This window comes from Haliaeetus leucocephalus, unplaced genomic scaffold (assembly GCF_000737465.1).
Source record: "Haliaeetus leucocephalus isolate CR32 unplaced genomic scaffold, Haliaeetus_leucocephalus-4.0 Scaffold295, whole genome shotgun sequence".
Classification (NCBI taxonomy): domain Eukaryota; kingdom Metazoa; phylum Chordata; class Aves; order Accipitriformes; family Accipitridae; genus Haliaeetus; species Haliaeetus leucocephalus.
Genome location: NW_010972731.1, coordinates 1,041,202 through 1,058,589, shown reverse-complemented (window position 1 = coordinate 1,058,589; position 17,388 = coordinate 1,041,202). Strand labels below are relative to the sequence as shown.

Genomic DNA, 17,388 nt, shown 5'->3' with positions numbered 1-17,388 from the left:
CCACCGCGGCGGCGCCCACGACGCGCCCGAGAACACGCTGGCGGCCATCCGACAGGTCAGCACGGCGGGGCCCCACGGTGGCCGTGCCCGCCGCCCCTCCCCGAGCCCCTCCTGCCCCGGCCCGGCGAGCCGACCGTGCCGCGGCGGGCGCTGGGAGCGCGTTTAGCGTGCCCGGCCGCCGAGCGACGTACGGGGCCTGGGAGAGGTTAGGAGTGCGAGGCAGAGCTGCCAAACGCTCTGCAGAGACAGAGGGCGCCTCGGGGAGCCTGCCTCCCCGTAGGTCTGGTGTCTGAGGGACTGATATCGGTGGGCGGTGATACGAGCCTGCGGGTTACGTGTGATAATCTGCCTTTTCGGCAGGCACCGAGCCCTCGTCACCCTGAATAGCTCCAGCTTCTTACGACTTGCTGCACGAAGCTGTGTGGCTTGTCAGTCCTTCACCCACAAGCGGATTCAGAACAGTTTGATCAGATCTGAGTCTTGTGGGTGCTGTGTTATATCCTTGGTGCTGCTGTATATTTTAGCAGTGCAGCAATAATGAAAGACTGTATTTTGCTGATGTTGTAATGGAATATTATAGAGAGTGGACAGCAACCTAGTAACAGGTTGTTTGCTTTTTAAGCCTTGAAGATCTGTAATGAGAATCCACAGTTATGGGAAAATCTGGTATTGTGAGAGCTTCACTGTGTACAGCCCTGCCATGAAACTTACTGCTGCCTCATCTGCGAGGCATCATGGTGCAGTCAGGGTTCAAAAGCTGAGAATCGTTTGAAATCGTGATTAGCAGTCTCTCAAATGTAGGGTATTTGTGATGATGAGATGTTGCTGTTCTGGTGGTTTCTTACCTTTAGGTGAGGCAGGGCTCTTTGTTCTGATAAATTCTGAAGCTGCACAATAGAGTTCGTTACTTGGCAGATACCCCTAGAGTAACCTCTAGTGCATACCTGACATTTGTCTTTCTGGTGCATTGGCCCTTTTCCCAGAAGGGCGTTTGGCCTTCAGAACAATTCGTCTTGCTTGCAGTTCACTCAGGTGCTTTTCTGAGGAGTTCCTGGGAAAGAGCCAGGGCAGGAGCAGGATGTATGAAATGTTCTGAGGCAGCCCAGCTGCTTATTGCTCTCTGATACAGGGATTCCTTAGATAGGAGCAGGGATTTGCCTACATACATCTACTATGTAGTACAAGCGTGGTAAGTGGTGCTTCTGGGAAGTTTGGTATCTACTGCATATGGTGGATCAACTGTACTGCACGTGAATGGCAAATCTGACTCTTAAAGGAAATACTGCACCTGTGTGCCATAAAAAAAAGGGATGATAGCTTTTCCATGTGCAAGCAAAGACTTTATGCTCTGATGGCCTGCTCTGATTCTGGCTTGTAAGTGTTAATCTATAAATTATCTAAACTGTAGGCATTTGCTTCCCTTCTCTTTTAGAAAGTAACATAACTCAAGGTCTCGGGAGTTATTAGGACAGGAGGATATAGCAAGATTCTTTTCTGCATTTTTATCCTGAAACAGCCCCAATCCCAAGACTGAGACATTATCACTATGTTTTTTTCTGTAAAATAGATTATATGCTTTCAGTTGACTATGAATGCTTCTCACAATAACTTGGATAAAACCTACTTTGTTCTGCAGACCAAGCTTACTGAAAGGAACATTAATAGTTTATGATTTTTTTACCAGAATACAAACTAATTATAGCTGTGCCTATATTAAATATATAAAGCTCTCTCTTCTGTTGTGTATGTGATTTTTTTTTTTTTTATTTTTTTTTTTTAAGGCAGCTGAGAATGGAGCAACGGGTGTTGAGCTGGATCTTGAATTTACTGCAGATGGTGTTCCCATTCTAATGCATGATGAAACAGTAGAAAGAACAACTGATGGGTCTGGAAGATTGTGTGACTTGACTTTTGATGAAATTAGGAGGCTTAATCCATCTGCAAAACATAGGCTATGGTAAATGAACTATTGCTATTCTGAAACTACTGTTTCAACAGTGAAAAAAACATTCTTGATAAACAGAATTATTTATTTGATCTATTACTGATGAAGACTTTTGTAAATTTAAAACTTAGTCCCAGATGTTAATCCTCATTTGATTTTAGAAGTGTATGAGATTATATCTCCTTACCCATCTTTGCAATAGGAACAGTGAAGCACAGTCAAGATAATTGGCTTTCAAGGACAAAATCCACAGGCACCTAATGTGAAACAGGTTAATCTCTACATAAGCCTCCCCTATATTGACTGCAGGACCCTAAAGATACTGGGCGTTTCGCTATATGTCAAAATTGGCTTGAGTAATTACTTCTAAAACTAATTTTATTCACATACAATTCTTGACTGATTGTGTCTTGCGGATTCTAAACATCAGGATTATACTGTTGAAAAGGAGCTAGACAGATTTCCTGGGTAGTCTGAGGTAGGAGCTGTGACCCCAGTGGCTGATTAGGTCCTTTCCAGTGGTATGCAGGGGAAGATATTTTTATACATTACTAAAATTTTGATGACAGTGCAACTTTTAGAGTATCGTAAGTGAATCCATTTTAGAGGAAGAACTTCTTGTGTGTGCTCCTGAGACACTGCATTAGGGATTTCGAGACTCTTGTAAATGTACCACCTGTGAGTCTGTGGTACAAGTAGCACCTTCCCCATCTATTACTGGAAAGGTGATCACCTGAACCACACAGTGAGAACTTCCACATAGGCAGTTACCACTGATGAGCTGTTGTTCACTCTCACCTCATCAGCAATAATTTACTGGTGTGTGAAGCTGCTTCTCCTACATCCTCAGCTTGTCTTGCTTATTCTGCCAGGATCTGCATTTCTGGCTCAGGGCTAGGGAGCGCAGTCAAAGCAGGGTGAAGTGGGTGGATTGCTGGTCAGCAGTTGGGACTGAAGGCTTATTTGTGGTAGTTGAGGAAGGAGGTGAAGAACTGAGGTTAGTGTTTCAGTGTGGGACACGGGGTCAGTGAGCATCGGATTAGACCTTGAATTTGGAAGGATATAATTGTCTAGTGGGATTCTGAAGGAAGAGGAGATGTGCACCTATCCGTCTACATGTGCAGCCTTTTACTGGGTGAGAGAGCTACTGCTGCCATTGCTAGTGGTGCCTGATCCCACCCCTAATACTAGTGTATCAGCAAACTATGTTTAGGAATCCCTAGGAAACAGCTCTTTGTAGTTGGGGATGTGTGTGCCCATGTGTGCACGTGTGTATCTTGACTGCATTCCAGTAAGGAGTTCTCCATTTCTACAGGAACAAATTCCAAGGTGAAAAGGTACCAACACTGAGAGAAGCTGTTGTGGAGTCTATGCATCGCAATCTTATAATCTACTTCGATGTCAAAGGCCATGCAAATCAGGTACTGCTTACTGTATTAAGACATCTTCCTTCACCCTTTCTTTGGGTTTCTAACCTGTTTTTTTGTTGATCTCAAACTGACACATGTGGTACAGTTCCTTCTCTAACATGAGTGAGACTGGGTCTGCTATTTGTGTCATCCAAAGCTGGGCTGTCAAAGCAAAGACAACATTTTCCCTCGTCCCATTCTGTTGTCCTGGGAAGCTGCAGCTTAAAATTAGCATGAGCCTTGTGTGTGTGTTGAGTTCAGCTCACAGCACCATCATGAAACAAAGCAAAGTGAATTCCCTGCCTGTGCTGAGGGGAGCTAGTATCTCATCTTCAGCCTCCAACTAAGGATCCTGCTTGTCTATAATTTGCATTATGAAGGGAGAGACAGGTGATCAATCATTAACATTTTATGCAAATTAGAATGTTTTTTTTCTTTAGCATAGCAAAATATGGAAATAAATTCATTTTTCCCCTTGAACTAAATCCTAGGTAGCACTTCAGAATTTTATCCACAATATGTTTAAGGGTATTTCAGATACTGAGAATGCTACTCATTGCTGTAAACAGAATCATGAAAAGGACTTTTGTGGCAAAACCCAAAATGTCATTTCTGTGTTAATGGTATAAACTGTTTTTCTTTTCCCTCCTTTCCATTTCAATCTTGTTACGCAAAACAGGAAAGTATTTTAAAAGGGGATTATTCTAAAATGACTTTGCAGTGTAAAGTAAATATAAGTGTATATATTTATATAACATCTGTGTGTATCTCTAATTGGCAGGCAGTTGACGCCCTAAAACAACTCTACCTGGAATTTCCGCATTTGTATAACAACAGCGTAGTCTGTTCTTTCATGCCAGATGTTGTTTATAAGGTGATGTTTCCTAAAAGTTTATTTCGGATTTTTTTACTTCTGTCTGGGAATTTCAGTAAGATATACAAGTCCCAGTTCCAGATGACTTTGGGTTGTTAAAATTGCCAAGACTTTTAAACAAATGAAGCATAAATTGTAAGTCTCCTGCATAATCTCATCAGATCACTCTGTGCTTATTAGATGCAATATGAATCTACAGCAATTCCCTCCATTCTGAAAGCTATGTAGAAAAAAGTACATCACTCTTACAGTTGACATATGGCCAGGTATCTGTGCGCAAGGTGCCTGTTAAATAAACCTCATATTTTGATGTAAATGTAGACTATTCTTAAAACTGTTTCCTAATTCTCATTGCCAAATCCATTTACTATGTATTTTATTCTGTTGCCTGTTACGTAATTTTTTTAACATAAGAGCAGTTGTTTATTCAGTATGTTTGAAAGAAGAATCAGTAAAATTTCATGAACAGCTTTCTAGAAGAGTTACAAAAGAATCTGGAGGGAAAGGGGAGAAGGCTTCTGGTAGAGCTGCAAATGCAAGCTAGCACTTTGTATCTAACCTCTCCCAATTTATATTTAACGCAGCTTGGCTTTTGTATGAATTACAGTCTTTCCTCCTTGATCTTCCAGATGAGACAAGCTGACAGAAATGTTGTAACAGCACTAACACACAGGCCTTGGCATCTGAGTCATTTTGGAGATGGGACACCCCGTTTCAGTTCCTCCTGGAAACATTATTTGTATATGATGATGGATGTCATTCTAGATTGGAGCCTACACAGTTTCTTGTGGCGATTATGTGGGGTTTCAGCTTTCCTCATACAGAAAAATTTTGTTTCTCAGTAAGTGTTAAAGCTAGCTGATACACCAGGAGGCAGTAGCATTCTATTAGTATATAAGGGTGGAGTTAACATAGCAGATGTTAATCAATATGTTCCATTTAGTGTTGTTTAAGGTTGTTTAGTTTCTTTACTGCATGCTGTTTTATTATTTCAAGACTCTATCTTCTCAATCTGTGTTTTTATCTTATGTTAGATCCTAACTTTAATCTCAAAGGGGAAGAAAACTGTTGCTTTTGCCTGTTTACAATAATAAAACGCAAAAAGATGATGTTGGAAAAGATGACACACTATTGTTCTTGTTGTGAAACTGATGTAAGACTAAAACTCAGTTGTAGCCTCAGCACTGTCTGCCTTAAATATGGTAGCATCAGCCTTCCTCTTATAGTGTCTTTGTTCATTGCAGAGAGTATGTGAGGCAGTGGTCTTCAAAAGGAATTCAAGTGGTTGCCTGGACAGTGAACACGTTTGCAGAAAAAAGCTACTACGAAAGCGTCCTTGAATCCAGCTACATCACCGACAGCTTGGTGGAAGACTGTGATCCTCATTACTAGACCTGTGCTTTGTAGACACTCACCATCCTGAATAAGCTATCTTACTCGGACAGGTCTGAATTCACCATCGAGGGGGTATCCACTAGTGCAGACGGGACCACTGACGATAGTTTGGGAAAAGAAGGAGCAGTAGTTTATTTCTGCTGTATGGTCAGATTTGGAATGCAGAAAACCCTTCTGTTGCAACACCAGACAAAGCTGAGGTGCAGCCATTTGCAGTCTGAGGACACGGCACTGTAACGTAGAAAGATCAGATTTGACAAGCTAACTGGGCAGTACACTGTGTGTGCAGGTTGCTTTATAATTCTCAGACTATTGCTTTGTTTTGTTTAAATCTTGGTTATAAAGTCATATCAGCAATTTTTGGTGGCAAAATTTAAATTCATACCTTGATTTTAGTAACGTAAAGAGTCTGCTCCACAACTGTATAATAATTTGAGGTTGATTTATGGCATCTTAAAAATGTCTACATTGGTGTTCTCAAAAAAGAACCTGAAAATAATGGTGCCAAAATAGAGGGTGAGTATATTTCCCTCCTACTGCATGGAAAGATGGCTGTGCTGCATCTTGACAAGGAAAAGAAAGCCAACTTTCCATGTTCAATGTGAAGACTATGAGAATTAACGAATAAAACTTGAGCATCTTCCTATCTTCCAGACTTTTTAAAAGAACAAAGGGAAGATAGAAGATTACATCTTCTAATGATACAGCACATGAATGTATTTTTAAAAGAAAGCCATATATTAAGTGCTGGTAGTAGTAGAACAAGTAGAGCTGGAATGTCTTTTTATTTTGCTTATTGTTTGCGTGATTGAAGGGCACTCACAAGGATATGTGGGAAACTGTAATCCAGATTTAACTTGAAATCAAAAGTGTCTGTGGTTACAATAAACAAGTATCTGATAGCTGACAGGTATGGTATTCTTTATCAGCTGTGCACCAGTAGACTGATGTAAAATGTCAAAATTAGTGCAGGTTCCTCACTGTTTTTTCTAACAAGTAAGACCCCCAGCTGTTCTCATCACAGCTACCATCAACATGCCGTGAACAATTTTGGCTCTGCTTTGGAAGAAGCTGGTAGTTAGAGATGATGGTCAATGATTAGCAAGAGCAGAAAACTCCTGTGGAGTCCGCCCGAACATAAATTAGACCACCTTTTCTTAATGGCCAATACATGGAATTACTAAGTTTAATAATTTAATTTCAGAAGAATGTGATACTACTTTCCACAGAAATGAGGAATTTGAACATTTAACTGACTGGTTACCTGCTGCAGGTCATTCAGACCTAATCTCACAAGATACCTTGGACTGCATGTGTAGCGATTTGTATGTTTGACTAGAAAGCGTAACCGTGTTTTAGTAAGGTAGTTCCTTGTGCTACTTCAGTGCTGTTGAACTCCTTGTTTCCAGGTTGCTGTGTTTTGTGCAGCACTGTACCCTGGGTGATCGCTTTCGGATGTGCTAGGGGAAAGCTGCGCTCACCAGAAACGGAAGAGCACATTGCATGGATTGGTGGTGCAGTGTGGTGCATTGCTTTGGATATAAATGTTCTTGATAGTGTGCCTGACAGCCAGTTAGTGCTCATGCACAGAGCCAACTGAGATTTTTAAAAAAACCTTCCATAAAAGAGGCAAAAGGTAATAACAAAAATTAAAATTAGTCATTGGTGGAAAGAACTACACAATTGTCCCAATTAAGGTAAGTCCAAACTTCTGAATTAGCAGCAGACTAACACTACCTTCTGCACAGGGTGATGTTTTTTTTTTTTTTTTTTTTTTTTGCTTGTGTCTTGCGCTATATGTAAGCACAAAGAAACACAGGAGTAAAGAGGTGGTTTTTCCTGTCAGGATGACGAGAGCCCCTTCAGTTCATGTCACTCATCCACCTGGCACTGCAGAACCAACAATCTCAGTCTTGTGCACATCCTATAGCATGTGTACGTTACGCCCTCAACCAGTTTCTGTCCAGCCATTTCATGAGTGCCGTAGCCTCTACCTTTCCTGCTGTGCTCTACAGGTGCTCCCGAGCGGCCATCGGACCATCGGAAGAGCAAGTGACCCTTCACGGCAAGTGGCCCTTGCTCCAACGGTCCATTTTTTGTTGCTGCTTGAGTTGCTGGCACTGTGGAGTCACTGCCCCCAGTGCAAACGCTAGGCCCATTTTCACTGTTCACAGCCAGACTCCACAGCTATATGTGCAGAAAAACATAGTAAAACTGAATCTCTGGTCTTGCACTGTGTGTAAAGTTTGTCCTTTTTTCTGTACCTTTGGTGGCTGTTTTGGGGTTGTCCTTTTAACCTAAATTATGAGCATGAGGAAAAGATGTGCCTCCTTCCTAAGGGATTTTTATGGCCAAAGGAACGAGGGAGGGATAAACCAGGCAGTAGTGGAAAATGGGCTAAAAAAAAAAATTATCATCGTGGCAAAGTTGTGGCTCTGGACAAAAAGAAGCTGCATGAAGTGTCTCAAAGGCATATACAATAAATAAATAAAAAAACTCAATTGTGTTACTTCCAATCTATCCTTTACTGGAAGTGAGATGTGTAAACTTCTTGGTTACAAGTAGTGATTTTATACAGATGAGAATTTTGGTAAGTAGTTACTCTTAAAAAGAGTTCTGATAACTTTTAATACCAAAGCTGCTTTTGAGTGACTAATAAACTGTAAAAATGGCTCAGAAAAGTGAAAATGGAATAGAAGCTTAACCTGGTTCACACAAGTTATTTTGCAGCCATTACAATGTCTCAGTCATTAAAAACAACTGCACTTTAATTTCCATCTATTTTTATTTAACTAATACTTCACTTTTGGTTTAGATCAGATGAAAGCAGTTTGTACAATATAACTGATATAAAAATATTTTAGGCCGAAGCTTTTATTTACAATTAGGCACAACTTTCCTTCTATTTAGTCACCAAGTGACCAGCTGTGGAGGGACCCTTACTGTACCGAGGTAAGGGCCAGTCCTGGGGGAAGGCTGGCTGTCCCCAGAGTGTTACTGCTTCAAAACCAAACCAAACACACAGGATATTCCTTACCATTACAAACTGCAGTCAGGGTGCATTTTGCAATCTGTGCTTCTATTTTTTCTTCCATTTAAGGGTTAAAAAATGTTTGAATGGTTCTTTCAGTCCTTAGTGCAAAGGAGTATTGCTTTCTGTGGAACCTCAGTCAATGACTTAGCATTTATTATTGATTGTGCCTGCTCACGGTTGAAAATCTTCATCATCACCTTCATCTTCCCACTGAGCTGCTTCTCTAGCACGCAGAGCGAGTGCCATGGCCTCAGACATGCCGGGCCTGCTGCTGGGCTCGGCTTTCTCTGAATCTGTTTTTCACAAAGGAAGTAACGTTAACTGGGCTGGTGTCAGTATAACCACCACCACCCACCCCACCCCCATTAAAAAGCCCCATGCTATTTAAGTCTCATCTGTCAAGTGTTTGGAATAAAGTTACTTGTTTGTGTAAACCAGGAATAGTTTGGGCTACCACGCAAGTTTCCATAGCTTTTTTTATTCCAGACATATGATGTCCTAGGGACTCTACATCATTAATAACCTCTTCTGAGCTTCACACCAAGATGTCTAATGTGATGTAACACTTGCTTGTGGCTGCTCGCATAAGACAAAATGGCTCATTTATTTACCCACAGAAATTCAACTCTGGTATACAGAAGCTTGTCTTCTTGATCAGTCTTCAGCAGTCACCACCAACACTGCAACAAGCTACCAATAAGCACATCCTACAGAAAACGTTTACCCCAGAAAGCCAGTCTTTTTGTTTTCTCTTTACACAAGATGCTAAAATTCTGTGTCTCTTGCATCAAGCTGTTCTATGCTGTGTCTATACTGTATCAAACGTTTTTACTGAGCTGAGCTTCTAAGAGCTGCTTTCTGTGTTTAGCATTTGTTGCTCACCTGGTGGGAAGCCAGTCCCCCTCAAGATCCCAGCAGAAAAGGGATACTGAAAAAAAACATTCGCAAGTAGATTTAGGTCAGTGTTTCCCTCATGTGCCTGTTACCTTGTATTTTAAAAGATACCAGTTACCTGTAACAAAACCATACTCTCCAGATCTTAAGCAGGTCTGTGAGTATGAGTATTCCAACAGCTATTCTGATTACATTTTTGTACCTGTTCAGATCAATCTTTAAAATTATTTCTATACATACACCTTGTCCTCTTTGTTCAACATACACCTGTTGTCGATAGCATGCCCCCAGGTTCTATATAGGGAAATCTAGTGGAGACTTCGACCATCTCACCTCATTGTAGGATGCATTTTGATTTCTATCAAACGCCCTTCCTGGGTAGCCTGACGCTTGCTCGGCAGGTTGCCTGGACAGGTAGTATGAAGAGGAGCTTCTCTGAAAGACAGAATACTTGGCGTTAGCCATACTATATTCTGGCCTCCAACCATGACTTTATGGTCAGCACTACTCACACCCAAGGTTATTACCCTTGTTTTAAGGAGGTGGCTCTTCTGCTAGACCCACAATGAGATTATTCTGGCATCTTCTTTTGAAATCTCACTTTAACAACTACAAGAATATCCACATTTTGTAGGCTATCCAACCCTCCCCTCAGGAGTCCCACTCATGACCCTGGACATAGCCACAGGGTTGTCTAGTGTTTGAAAATGCCCAGCACACAGAAAATGCCCATTGACTTTAAGCTCCCCTCTCTGAAGTCAATATTTATTTGTATTTATTTATATTATCACATTAATGATGGCCAGTCATACAGGGGGATTTGGGGGGGGGGGCTAACAAACCCTTTTTCTTCACCAGCATGTAGGTCAAAGAGTTTTCACTCAACCCAAATAAAGACTGCACAGCAAAATACGTGCACATTTTAACACTAATTTGATGGCTCAGCAGGCAGGATTGACTTGAAAAATAAATTCAAGTTTAAGACGTTAGATGTCTACCTTGATGTTGTATGGGATTTAAAATGGGGTGAGGTCAAAGCACTTGGTTTTATCTCAGCTGAAAAGACTGGGGGGGTGCACAGATTATAAACCCCTGAGGAAATCCAGGGTCAGGGGAAGAAGGCAGCCTCCTCCTTAGTCTAGGCAAGGTTCAAGTGTAGCCGAACCCTTTACTGACCATCACTGCACTCCTAGATTAGGAATGTTTTCTTGTAGTTTCATAATCATAAATAATGCCTAGTGAGGGCAATGACTTTTCTATATCCTTCCTAGGCTAAATTCCAGTCTGGAACAAATAGTTAGGGAATTACCATGGTATCCTTTTGCTGTCTGGAGTTAACTAGTAATCAATCAACTTAGGTGAAGTTTTAAATACAGACATATCCCAAAACGGCAGCCTATTTGCAAGGCTAGAGGAACCCCATGAAATCGTACCAAGCATGTAACTGAAAGAGCAGTATCTGAACTATCAAACTGACCTGCTGGTCTTGTCCTCTTGGTGCAGATGGGTTTTGGTCTACTCTTTGCAGTCCCCGTAGTTTTTCAAGTAAAAATTTTTTATCTTTTCCTTCCTATAGTCGAGACACATTTGATCATTAGCTGGAATGGACTAATCATCCTTGAGAGGCTCAAGGCCTATGAGTAACCATTGACCAGAATAGTCATTAAAATTCCTTTTATTCTGTCTACAGAGGGAGCTGCAGCAGCACAGCTTGAAGGTGAAATTATTTTGCGACAACTCTATTTGTGAGTTAAGTTTCCCTGCAATTCACATGGGGGAGGGCTCCCACCCTCCCTTGAACCATCATAGGAAAAGCAGATTACAGCTCCACGATAGCAGGATGAGACAATCAACAAGAAAGCCAAATTAAAAAAAAAAAAAAAGCTGAAAGTCAAACTTACATTAGCAATTTGCTTTTTAAAGTGTTTGGTCGTGGTCTTTCTTCCTTCTATTATTTGCCAGTGAAGATAAGTAATAATTCTAAACAAAACCAAAACAAAACAAAAGTCCAACATATGAGCACTCATACCCATGAGAATTTCCTCCTAGTCATTGCCTAAAAAATGTTATCTTGTTTATTTTATCCATTAAAAGATATATATACATATATCTATACATGCATATATATGCATATACATATATATACACACAGAGATATATTTAAAAAAGTATGTATACAATTTAACAAGGAATGGCAAACACATGAAACAGCTTAAGACATTCTCTTGGAAAAGACCCAAAGATTTACAGACTTGTATTCAAGATGAGAGGTACAATTAAAGTAAGTCAGCAATACAAGGTGCATTTCAGATAACAAATAAGAACCTAATGCTCTTACCCAACTTTGTGTCATTTGCTTAGACACATGCCTGGACCTTAAATCACAATACTGAATACTTATTGCTTCCAGGCCATTCCTGGTCCCACTATAATGAGTGGGAACTTGTTTTATGAAAACAGGTTTGGACTCTTAAGTGAGTGCATAGCCCATGCTAGGAATATCAAGCAGTACAGCTAAAACATCAAACCCTACCAGTGGGCACATAGCTTAATATGCATAGTTTTGCCAAAATAATTTATTTCAGCCAAGAGGACAGTATGTGAATTTACCTGAGATTAGCTGGAAGCAGACTGCAACCTACTTATTAGCATTGCCCCATACGGTGTGCTCACTTTGACATGCCGCCTGTGCACCACCTTGCCCTTCCACCGCAGCGTCCCTAGGGTAGTTCAGTTATTCTTTACATGGTATCATCTCCTCTAATGACTCCACTGATGAGAAATGGTCAGAAAAGACAAAGCAACCATCTCCCAAACTTTTGGTTTTTATGTCACTCAAGGTCCTAGTATAGATCTGGCCTGTATTGCCTGTGCTTGTGAAAGCTTGCTCTTTCCCTACTGCTTTATTCACCTCGGGGGGTGAGGGTGGGGGGGTGGGGGCAATTTATCCTGCCAACTGTATGCAGCATGTTCCCTTTTGCTGATGTTCCTAAAGCTAAGTGTGCCAGTGGTAATAAGATCTGCAGCCTAGGCAGTACTAGACTAGAAATATCAAATCAAAAACTGTATCCTAGGGTTAGCATGAAGCTGGTTTGGAAAGAGCTTTGGCATCCTAACATAAAAGGATACTTCAAATACACACATTTCTAATATATTAGGCATTTCTGATGCTTTAAAATGCACTTTGTAAATTTTTTTTTAATTAAGAATGGCTATGGCATAGCCAGTTTTTTCCACTTCAGGTCCTTTTCCAGTGCTTTTCATTAGCAGGTACTTACAGGACAACAACAGAGAGGACGAAGAAGAAAAGTTCACTGCTAATTAAGTTATGGTAGATCCACACTACCCATTTTGAGGCAGTGTAATTTTCCAGTATTTCTATCCACTCAGAGACTGCAGCGTACATAGAAGACAAACCTCTGAAAGGACCACATTCTTCTGAAGGTTTTAGCCTGAAAGTGTGAGAAAACAGCTACTTCAAGCTTCATATATTAACCGGTGATTTAGCTAATATTGTGATTTTGTACAGCAAGATGCTCGTTAGTTTGCTATAGCCCTCTGCTCTCTTTGGACCCTCAGGGAACTTCCATGATCTATGTTTGATTTTTAACTTGGGTCACTCTCCAGTCATTAAAATGCCCACCCCAGACTACGCAGTGAGAGAGAAAAGACCTCGCTGCAATGGATTGGGACCAAGCCCTGTAAACACAATCTTGACCTAAACATAACAAGTCAATCACTGTAATGCAAACTACAGCAAATTGAAAACCTGGGTTTTCAAAGTTTCACCACAGGTGCTTAAGGGAACCATCATTTCACCTTGCCTTCGAGGACATGAGTCACTACAGATTTCAGTAACAGGATGTGGTGAACTAAGGCAGCCCATAGCAAGAATTAACATTTTCAGGTAGGCTGAAATAGGAAAACGTTGTTTGCTTTGAAATTGAACCACTCCAGACAGTCTGAAATTCCCACTTGCCATCTGGAAGTGTTTGCTCTGAAATACTTCATCCCACCCAGTTTCATGTGTAGCCACCTGTCTTTCTAAATCTTGAAATCACATGGCTGAGAATTGCCAAGAAAAAGAAAAGGGGTATCCATGCTGCCCTCATTACTGTGGCTGGAGTAACATGTACATATACGAAGCAGCTTTAAAATACTGGTAACAACCAAGATGCATTATTGCAGAGGTCAGTACTGCCTGAAAAAAGAGCCTCTGAAGTTTGTAAATAATCCAGAAATTGACCTGAATTGAGTTTTTCCAGGTGTTTCTCCACTGCAGAGCCAATATGGCCTATAACATAAATAAGTCCAGGAAACAGGACTAGGTCGCAGATGCTTTTAAGGAGAAGGAAAAGACAAATTTGCCATGATATTTAAATAGGAACCCAAAACTTCAAGGTAACTTTGTGTCTCCTCCCACTTTCTTAGGGGACAAGTTACTGCATTAAACACATCCTTGCAAACTCACTGAGCATGTCTTGTTTTCAGAATACAGAACATCTCATGAACATCTGAAACCTTCCATTAGTAATTAATATAGCTTTCTCTATAGAAAAATGCAGATTGCTCTGGCTGGTATCAGGTCACACAGTGTAACATAGTAGGCTTGAATGCCAGTGACCTTCCATACCTCCAGACAGTGACTCCAATGACAGACAGGACTCCAAGAAAGGAAGGGAAAAACAGCAGGAACATGAAGGATGTTGTCATTTGAGCAGTTCTCCAGACTTTGCGAGGGGGTTGGCAATTCATCAACAGACTGACCTTTAAAGAGATTAAGGTACACTGACTCTTAGAATGGTGTTACTTGCCACTTCAACTTCAAGATGATGTTTAAGTCAATGCCACTGAAATCGCTGGTCACAATTGCTAGAATAGCATCTATCAAAAGTTTCCAAGAACTATTTTTATATGAATTTGATAGATATACTGTAGTTTGAGAAAACTTCAAGAATATAGTCTTGAAATAGTAAGAGGCAAAACAAGGTTCTGATGGGTTTTTCAGGACTCTGTTGAGTAGAGTTTGCTCTTGTAGCATATGCAAGCCTACTGTTCAGGGAAGTTTGAATCAATCTTTCTAGCTATAGCTTTGTTGTTCTACATTCAACACTACAAACTGTTCAATGACCCAACAATCTAGTCATACTACTGAGACAAGGAATTCTGAAAAGAAGAAACTTCCACCATGATCTTTAGCTGAATCACCCTGCTTCCACTTAGATAACTTGGGGGGGGGGGGGGGAGTGTGCTGAGGAGTAAGTGGGAAGCTAAAGTCACAGCCACAGGCTTAATGTCTATATTGACATTTGCACTTGTACACCGTTAATTGCCCAGCCTTTAATTTTACTACTTTATTCTCTCCCCTTTCTAACTGTGCTCTTAACCCCTCCTATAACCCTTCCACACTTTTCGCCCCTCTCAAATTTCACAGGTGTGTAATTCAAGGGCGTGCATCTAAATTGTGTTCCTTCAAAGCAACACACCCCCCGAACCCAATAAAAAAAAACCCTGCTCCCCTAATTGCAAACTCCCACAGCCTCCAGACAAAATCAGCACTTTAACACAATGAATTCTGCCCAAATTTCAAACAGTGTAAGTTTATGATGACTACATGTAATGCTTGTTACCTTTTTCACATAAAATACTATAGAAAATGATATCATCTGGATACCAGGCAGCAGAGGTGAGAAGAGGATACCAATCCTACAAGAAAGGATTTATAAGAGAAAAGTTAAATCTTCACTATTCACCACACAGCTCTCAGTGCACTGAAAGCAGAAAATATCATGCCAACTTCATACACAGTTAGTGTTTGGTTATTTGGAAATGTAATTATATTAACAATCATCCTGTAACAGTAAGTCAACTTTTAAAAATATGCAACTTCAAACATACATACCTATATACATGTCTGCAAAACTCTGTTGTAATTGGAGTAACATATTCATTCTTAGAAATAAGGCATCTTTTCCAGGGTTTAATACTGAGACTATTTCAACAGGAACACCATCCCAGTGGGGAAGAAGAAAAAACTCTAGGATGTTTCTTTTACAGGTTTCTCCCAGACCAGGTGGCCACAGGGTAAACTACTGACTAAAGTTATTGTTATTACCTGCGTAATTACAAAGACAACTGGCAAGTCACAATCCTTACAAAGGTACTTAATATGTCATCTCAGGCATTTATCCTGTTTTTTCCCCGTGATGGGAAGCACCCAGAAATGTCAGAATAAGAATGTTCCATGGTATTTCTAAGTGCAAATGGAGTTTTCGCTGTAAATGTAACACTTACCAGGTCAAAGTCTGTGCATAGATCAAATCTAAAACATTTCGTCCGATATCAAATTCTGGCAGCCCCAGGCTCACACAGACTGTAGTTCCAATAATTCTGAGGAAAAAAAAACCACAAACCCACAGCACAATAGCATCTGCTAAACGATAAAACCCTTTGTAGAAATCTCTACAAATGACCTCCTGAATACACGCATCAATGATGTGGGGCTGCATTAACCACGTCATGCAAAACAGCCACAGCTTGTTGATTAGAGAGCACATCAAAAATAAAACAGAATTTGGCAAAAGCAGATTCCCATAACACATAGCAGGGTTGAAATAAGACCTAGGATATTTTTCATGCAACTGCCCCCCCAAAAAAGAAAAAAAAAGATTTGTAACTATATCAGAAAAGTATGCTTACGCTTAAAACAGTTGAAAAGGCAAGTTGCCTCAGTACAAAACTGTAACAGCTTTTCAGTTCCTGAGTCCTGAGAATTTTCAGCCTTAATCAAAAAACTGAATCTTGTAGACTGATACTCTTAATATATCCTAAAGTATATCCTACTTCAAAGTAACTGAGGTTGCAGGTAGCTGAGACATAGACAGGTAAGCAAGTACTCAGAGGATTCCTAGTGAGGACCAACAATCCCTTTTTATCACCTCCTTTTTCCTGAGCTGGGGAGATTCAGTTTCTGCTTGTTGTAGCAAGAACAATAAAGATTTTGGTAACTATCCCATTTTGCCTTCAATACAGGTCTTGGTACCACCTTATCAGCTGCATCATCAACAGTGTTTCAGGGCTGGGCTTTCAGGGGGTTACTCTGAATACATACAAATAAATAGGAGCAATTGTACTTTTAATCTTTCACAGCTCTAAGTCTGGTGCTTTTGCACAGCTTAGTGGAGGACATTCATCACAGCTGACACTGCAGTTTTGGTACTGTGACCTTTTGCTGGGAGGTGGTTTCCTACCTGAACAGAATGAGAACAGAAGGAGGATTAAAGTACACTGGCAAAAGCTGTGGAGAAAAAGTCTTCAAGGGCTTCTCAATGTTTTTTTTGTGTTGATTTAACATAAAGTTAACAAAGTCCTACCTTGTAAACCAGTCTTGCTCACATCATGTGCAAAGGGCAAACAATGGATCTCCTACACAAGTATGGCCAGGAACCCTAAATGTTCTGTAGAGCTGGCAAGCACTTAAATACTCTACTACCTTAAGTCATAAATAGTGTTTGGCAATAGAAAGGTACACACAGCAGATGTCAGAAGTAACTGACTTTTTGCTTACACACTTAGCTGTATTCACATTCAGTTGAAAATACTTTCTCTTTACCATGCTGCAGACCTCTACACTTGAGAATCATATTACATCCTTAATAAGACTGATTAAAATAAGATTTTAAACTTGTGTGCATTCTGTAAAGTGACAAAACTAAGAGGAAAAAAATTACAGGGGGACATACCAAGGAAAGCCAGCAGTGTTCCTGTGCATATGCAGAAAAGCAAGGTTTTCTGCTTGAGACACCTGGTCCTTTGCCATCCCATTCAGGAGATCCAT

At 40.6% G+C, this 17,388-nt stretch overlaps 2 protein-coding genes across 5 annotated transcripts in view; one reads left to right on the top strand and one right to left on the bottom strand.

Annotated features, from left to right (window-relative positions):
• The window catches only part of GDE1 (glycerophosphodiester phosphodiesterase 1), a 9,295-nt gene extending 1,455 nt beyond the window's left edge, over nt 1-7,840 (top strand). The window contains exons 4-9 of the mRNA XM_010570566.1: nt 3-55; nt 1,782-1,957; nt 3,261-3,366; nt 4,136-4,228; nt 4,858-5,069; nt 5,473-7,840. Of these exons, the coding sequence (XP_010568868.1) occupies nt 3-55; nt 1,782-1,957; nt 3,261-3,366; nt 4,136-4,228; nt 4,858-5,069; nt 5,473-5,620 (788 nt within the window). The 3' untranslated portion in view covers nt 5,621-7,840. The remainder of the gene's footprint in view (nt 1-2; nt 56-1,781; nt 1,958-3,260; nt 3,367-4,135; nt 4,229-4,857; nt 5,070-5,472) is intronic.
• Nucleotides 7,841-8,468: 628 nt separating this feature from the next.
• The window catches only part of TMC5 (transmembrane channel-like 5), a 32,464-nt gene continuing 23,544 nt past the window's right edge, over nt 8,469-17,388 (bottom strand). For 3 of the 4 annotated variants that reach the window (XM_010570159.1, XM_010570160.1, XM_010570161.1), the window contains exons 16-24: nt 15,846-15,941; nt 15,182-15,257; nt 14,185-14,318; nt 12,830-13,003; nt 11,453-11,531; nt 11,029-11,121; nt 9,885-9,986; nt 9,540-9,585; nt 8,469-8,950 (exon numbers count right to left, since the gene is read on the bottom strand). In XM_010570159.1, the coding sequence (XP_010568461.1) occupies nt 8,829-8,950; nt 9,540-9,585; nt 9,885-9,986; nt 11,029-11,121; nt 11,453-11,531; nt 12,830-13,003; nt 14,185-14,318; nt 15,182-15,257; nt 15,846-15,941 (922 nt within the window). In that variant the 3' untranslated portion in view covers nt 8,469-8,828. Of the gene's footprint in view, nt 8,951-9,539; nt 9,586-9,884; nt 9,987-11,028; nt 11,122-11,452; nt 11,978-12,829; nt 13,004-14,184; nt 14,319-15,181; nt 15,258-15,845; nt 15,942-17,388 lie in introns of those variants that run through there. The other variant, XM_010570162.1, reaches the window with a different exon arrangement.